The sequence below is a fragment of the Odontesthes bonariensis genome, chromosome 15, assembly GCF_027942865.1.
Source record: "Odontesthes bonariensis isolate fOdoBon6 chromosome 15, fOdoBon6.hap1, whole genome shotgun sequence".
NCBI classification, from domain to species: domain Eukaryota; kingdom Metazoa; phylum Chordata; class Actinopteri; order Atheriniformes; family Atherinopsidae; genus Odontesthes; species Odontesthes bonariensis.
Genome location: NC_134520.1, coordinates 14,618,948 through 14,625,021, shown reverse-complemented (window position 1 = coordinate 14,625,021; position 6,074 = coordinate 14,618,948). Strand labels below are relative to the sequence as shown.

At 41.5% G+C, this 6,074-nt stretch overlaps 1 protein-coding gene across 1 annotated transcript; it reads right to left on the bottom strand.

Annotated features, from left to right (window-relative positions):
* Positions 1 to 225: 225 nt before the first annotated feature.
* fstl3 (follistatin-like 3 (secreted glycoprotein)) lies at positions 226 to 4,805 on the bottom strand. The gene is made up of 5 exons (XM_075485113.1): positions 4,503 to 4,805; positions 3,867 to 4,052; positions 2,070 to 2,285; positions 1,759 to 1,986; positions 226 to 1,667 (listed from the first exon to the last, which is right to left on the bottom strand). The coding sequence occupies exons 1-5, from the start codon at positions 4,570 to 4,572 to the stop codon at positions 1,615 to 1,617; spliced, it is 753 nt and encodes a 250-aa protein (XP_075341228.1). The 5' UTR covers positions 4,573 to 4,805; the 3' UTR covers positions 226 to 1,614.
* Positions 4,806 to 6,074: the final 1,269 nt, after the last annotated feature.

The window sequence follows — 6,074 nt, the reverse complement described above, 5'->3', positions numbered from 1 at the left end:
ACTGTGAGAACAAACTTTAGCTTCAGGGTGCAAGGTTGAGCTCGCTTGACTGGAACTGATTATTGCCACTGAGGTTGAAAAAAAAAATTCTAACATTATGATAAACACATCACACACTTTCATTCCACCGTGGTAAAAGTGCTGCGGATTATAATTTTAAAAAAGCACACTGCAAAGTGAGCTCACATATTCCTGTTTCAATATTGCACAAAGAAAGAGGACACGTTTGGACAAATCATAAATTTTATGTCATTTTAAAATGGCAGTACAAAAATACAAAAATATGTTGACACATTTATCATTCAAATTTCACAGTAGATACACAGGTAGGTACACAACAGACAGTTATTTACAGAGGATTCATTATAATGTTTCAGAATATACTAATAGGACTACTTAAAGTATCCAGCCATCTGCTTTGAGTTTAGGAGATTCATTCGGATCATTTGACCGTTTTTGTGGATATGCACAGGTTTACCAGTGTCAAAAGCAGATTGTCTCAGCTCCGAAAACACTAAAATCAGTTATGTTCAATTGGCCCAAGTCTCAGGCCATTCCCAAACAAATTTAATTTTCCTTTAAGACAGACGATGCTAATCACATTAGTCTGCAGGCTGAGTTCTTTAAAAAAAAAAAAAAAAAAAGATCTAGATCAAACCGAAGCATCACAACAAACTTGCATGACCAACAAAATGCACTTGCAAAACAAAGCCAAGCCTTTAACAGAGGAGGTATTATACAGGGCTTGGAGTTATACCAACACTCTGCTGGGACTCCTACAAACACAGAGAAAATTGCAAATTTTAGAGATCAGCGGGAGGCCAAGAGTTTGAACCAGGATCCACAGTAAAAATATGCGTGTGTGTGTGTGTGTGTGTGTGTGTGTGTGTGTGTGTGTGTGTGTGTGTGTGTGTGTGTGCTTTGGTGTGGGTGTGTGTGAGCAAAACAATATGGGTTTGTTTAGGCTGAATCTCTTCCTCACCATTCTAACTATGTACATACAGTGGAACTGTAGTCGTCCTTTATATGTTTGCAGTGAATTGCAAGCCACACTGGCGGACTATAAAGTGGTAGCTACTGTCCAAACAAATTAGCATTACTTTCAGTCTGAATAAGGGAACACAGTATGTTTTGTGGGGAATGGAAAGGGAATGTGTGAAAAGCACTAAAAAGCCGATGCCAGTGGCAGCTATTGTACATATACAATTAACAGGAACAATAAATATATGTTTTGCAATAGCTTTCCCAAGGATATATGAATTTGTTATTGGGATAAAAACATAAATAGAGCTTGATACCTTCTCCAATAAATAGTATCGTTATTCTATTTACAATATGCATACATCTCTCAAAGAGCTCATATCAACACATATGCATTTATCTGCCTCCACTTCACAAACTAATACATGTTTAACACAAATGGCTTCGCTGAGGCAGTAAAGCTAGTGTGCATCTTCCAACAGAGGTGTTTCAAATCAAATGTATCATCCTTCTGCACAAGGATGAAGGAGGAGTGATTGTCAAAATGAAGAGGTCATCATCGGAAACTAGTGGTGTGAAAGGTTGGTCGATCAGCTCGTGTTCTGCTTGAGGGCTGTGCCGGGAGTTATCCATCTACACTGCGTTTTCCTCACTGTCTTCAAATCTGTGAGATTTCCGAGATGGATCTGCAAAAAAAAAAAAAGGTGAGTCAAAAGTGACGTTACTGTTAGGACCATATATTTGTGTAAAGCAAAGACGGACAGGGTATGGTCTCACCGTTGCAGTGGCCATTGTGACGGGCTCCTATGGATCGACCGAGGAAGCAGGTCGCCCTGCGGAGGTGGCAGGCACTTGGGTAAGTGATGTTGTCATTCCCACAGATCGACTGTTCAGATGGCATGGGTATTGGGCAAGGCGTAGTGCGGCACATGACACAGTGAGCACTGTTGGTCTGGTCGGTAACGCATGTGTGAGTTCCTGGACACACTACGTTGGAGCATGACTCTGCGAGAGGCATATAGAGATTGCATTAGAATGCTTAGCACAGCTCAGCTTACAGGGGGGAAAAAAAAGTACAACTTGCTCACTTTTGCACTCTCCCTGGTACATGACTTCCAGGTCTGGGTGTCCCATACAGCGGGCCATAAGCAGGGCACACTCATCCTTGTAAGTCTTGCCGTCGCTGCCGCACACCGCGTGCTTCTTGGAAATGTGAGAGCAGTCCGGAGAGCACACACACTGCGGCCTTCCCAGCTTCATCTTGCAAACCTTCCCGGGACTGCATTTGACTCCCTCACATGTGTCTACAAAAGCACAGTGAGAGGTGTCATGTGTGGGTGAGGACTTTGCAGTATCAGCGTAATGTTACTGTATTCACACAAGTCTGCAGACATCAGGTGATCAGCAGGCCATAGAAAACAAGCTTGAAATCTGGGGTTTTCCCAGACTATTGGACAATTCCCACCCCGCACAATATTTATAACAATCACATCTCTTTATTGACTGTTACACACAGAGGTGTCTCGCCTGGTGGAATGTGAGGCTGACATGTTTTCATAACAGATCTATGTGTATGGCTGCACGCAAACTGGGCTAAGCTCCTGCAGAGGCACGGAGGGGCTCTGAGGTAGACAGAGTTCAAATAGCTGTCAGAAAACTTCACAGGCTGACAAATGAGGAAGCCCCAGGCTCTGCTGACACCTCATGTAATGCCAAATCACAGGAGGAATTGCAACTCAATACACTGCAGAGTTAGCAATAGAAAAGGCACACAGATCTCTTCACAGGACCTTTCTAAGTCTGTGGAGATGATGCCTGATCAGCTCGGAGCCTGAGGATTCTATAAACATTTGGAACTTATTTCCTGTCATTTCTCCCCATGTCCTCTGATATTCATGTCTGAAAGAAGAAGCAGGTGATGATGTTGGCGTCTTTGGCTAAACTGGCTGGTTTTTGTTAATATGGCATTCATGATACCAATGTTTTCCTCCCACATTATGATCCCCAGACATCTGGGCATGTGGCAGGAATTCCAACCTGCAGGAATGCATTTTCTTATTTTTCTTGTGGAAGAAAACATAGCTCTTTCTTATCTTTGAAAAACGTCTTTTGTTGCAGGAAGGTAAGGAGGAGCGCAAGAAGGACATTCTCATTTTCCCAACCTCAATCGTTTGATAGAATAGTTTGCATCTGTGTGAGACTAACTTTTGCAAAGTTGTTTGTTGCATGTGACTGCAGTTTCTATTCTCAATCCAAATTTATCTGAATACAATCCACATATCTGTTTCTCATTGATGAGCCATGTGACAAATGAAAAGCTGGGCTGAGGTTTGGTGGGTTTTTCCATAAAAATTGCCATTGGCCAGATTTCAACTGGAACTTATCAATGTGGAGAAATTCCCATTGATCCCGCTGTGCGAGTGCTGCTTATGCAAACAGGACTTATCTGCATATGAACCTGAATGAACCTTGTAGAGACTCTGGGGGAGGAAGCTGCTCAGGACAGCTGGAGTCATGTGGAATGTCTCTCCTTCATCCACGTCTGCATTTTGTTAGAAAGCTACATCGGGAACTCATTGTATAAATCTCATGACTCGCCATTAACTTGGTTCAAAGTTACTTGACTAACTTTCCAAGAGATAACAGGGTTATATGGCTTGAATGGTCATTTTATCAATTAGGACCAAGATGTATTAAGAACACAAATCCCTCCTATTGAGTTTGCAGTTTGTATCAAATCAAATCTCTCAGTGGTGACTTCAAAACAACGACCTTACAGTCGCACCCTCGGCTCCAAATGTTACAATTAAATGTCGATTTAAAGCAGTTTAGGATAGCCTTTAACTTTTGCCGTGACAGTCACTTTTCAAGGTTCAAGGTTTTACCTTTGCATGGTTTACAGGAGACAATACCGAGGAAGCCCAGCAGGCTGACTTCATTCATGGGCAGGCTGGTGTTAGACCATGCCGTGTCCAGGCGCACCCCGGCACAGCACTCCTCTCTGGTCACTCCTCTCATCAGCACCATGTCGCACCGTTGGTCTTGACTCCGCTGCAGCCAGCACATCCCAGCTGGAGATAGCGCCATAAATATAAACGAGAGAAGTTAATTTACGCAGTTACAAGTTACAAAACAGCCATGGATTAATCCAGAAAAAAACACATAAAAAGTATTTTAGATTATTTCAAATGTGGTCTCCAAGTCTTTGGCTGCTCAAAAAAGTGCAGTTGTAACACTGTTAGACTGTTTTCTTCTTAACGTTATTGTGAAAATAGAGTATTAATTGATAAAACACGTATGTTAGGATGTTTTAACGGATCTAGTTACATTGTTCAAATTCATAAACATTCATCTTTTAATCAGAGGGCTACATAATCCCAAGAGAAATCATACCGATGTAAACTAAGTATGATACATTTATATGACTTAAGGAAACGAAATGCCATCATTTAAAAAAACTAAACAAAAAACATGATACACTTTGGTCAAACTTAAAAAAATACTAAACAAAGTCCACTCACCGCTGGCTGGATTCTTCCCAATCTGACAGAAAGTGAGAAGTGCCCCCAAAACAGAGATCAAAATACTCATTGTGTATCCTAAGTTAGTGTAAGACCTCTACTCAAAAGATTGCCTAAGCAAATACCTGTAAGAAGGGATGTTCTTCTGACAAACTGAGCTGATCACTCTAACCTAACTGTGCAAGTAGCTTTCCCTTATGTGAATGGATGTGTTGTGGATAAGTGATGTCGTTCCCCCTCTGTATAAATATTTAGCCCAGATGGAATTATGCTGCTGGGATGGGCGATCCTCTCAGCCAGTAATAAGCCAGGGCAGGACACAGTTTGACTCTGACTCAATTTCCAGAGTCGGGAAATGATCCATGCCCTCCAGCTCCAGACGCTGGGCACCCATATGACCTCACACAACTTTTTTTTTTTTACACTGTATTAAACTAATTTAAAGGCTAAGGTCTTGTGAACTTTCTCATAAAGATTTTTCTGTTACTTTTTTTCAAAAAAACAGTAGTGTCTTCTTTTGCACCTTATTTAGATGACTAAATACCTTTAAGTTATGGAAAAATAAATTGGTGACCAAAAACCTCTTAATCTGAACAATTGTGCCTGGTTGGGAAATCCCGAGGTTTTCTATTTTCTAGGTCGCATCTCTCTTTTCCCTGTGTTGAGGCTCAGAGGAATGCATTTCTCTCATATGTAGTTTGTGCATTTTCAGGAGGAAAAGTAGAAATAAAGAAAAATGAAGTGCCACTTTCTCATCTTATTATTGATTTCAGGCAAAATATTCTTCAAAACATCCGGCATTGACCCGAAATGGGGACTCTTTTCAGTCTGAATATAGCAGAACGAAAGGCACCATCGCAAGGTAAAGATTGACTTATAGGGTTATTGTGAAAAAGGTTTCCAGCCATGTTATGCTAAGTCATATTCTTAAAAATAAACATCTACAATACTTGAATAAATAAAAGGTGGTCTGGCTTTGAGGCGTAAATCAAATTCAATAAACGAAACAATGTTGGCGCTTAGCAGAAACATTTACGTCTTCCTCTCAATGTTAGTCCATGATCACATGCAGACCACCTTCAAGACAGTGTGATATATGTATATATAAAAAATCTGCCATCAACTAAAGGCCATGTTTGTTTAACACATTCAGACACTCACACTAAAGGAGACTATAGACTAATCTGAATGATTATTGGATCTGAACATCTGCACTGCTGTTCTCTCTTCCTGCACTCATTCACCCTCTGACTCTGAGAGGTATGCACTCATGACAAAGTTATGTGAGTCTATCCATCTGTCTGTCACAGCCTTTTATTAAATGTTCCCTTTTGATCGTTGAGGAAGGGGAGGTGGGGAGGGGAGGGGGGTGAAGGTAGCATATGCGGCAAGATCGGAGTCTTTGTGAATGATCTTGGCTTCTTCAACGGAGATCCCACGGGTATCTCAGGAATTCTGCCTGAACTTGGAGGGAAAAAGAGCGGTGAGCAAAAACCGTGGGTGGCCTGCCTCTAAAGTGGGTCTCTGCAGATCCACTCAGCCCCTCATATGGTTTAGATCATCGCTGCCAAG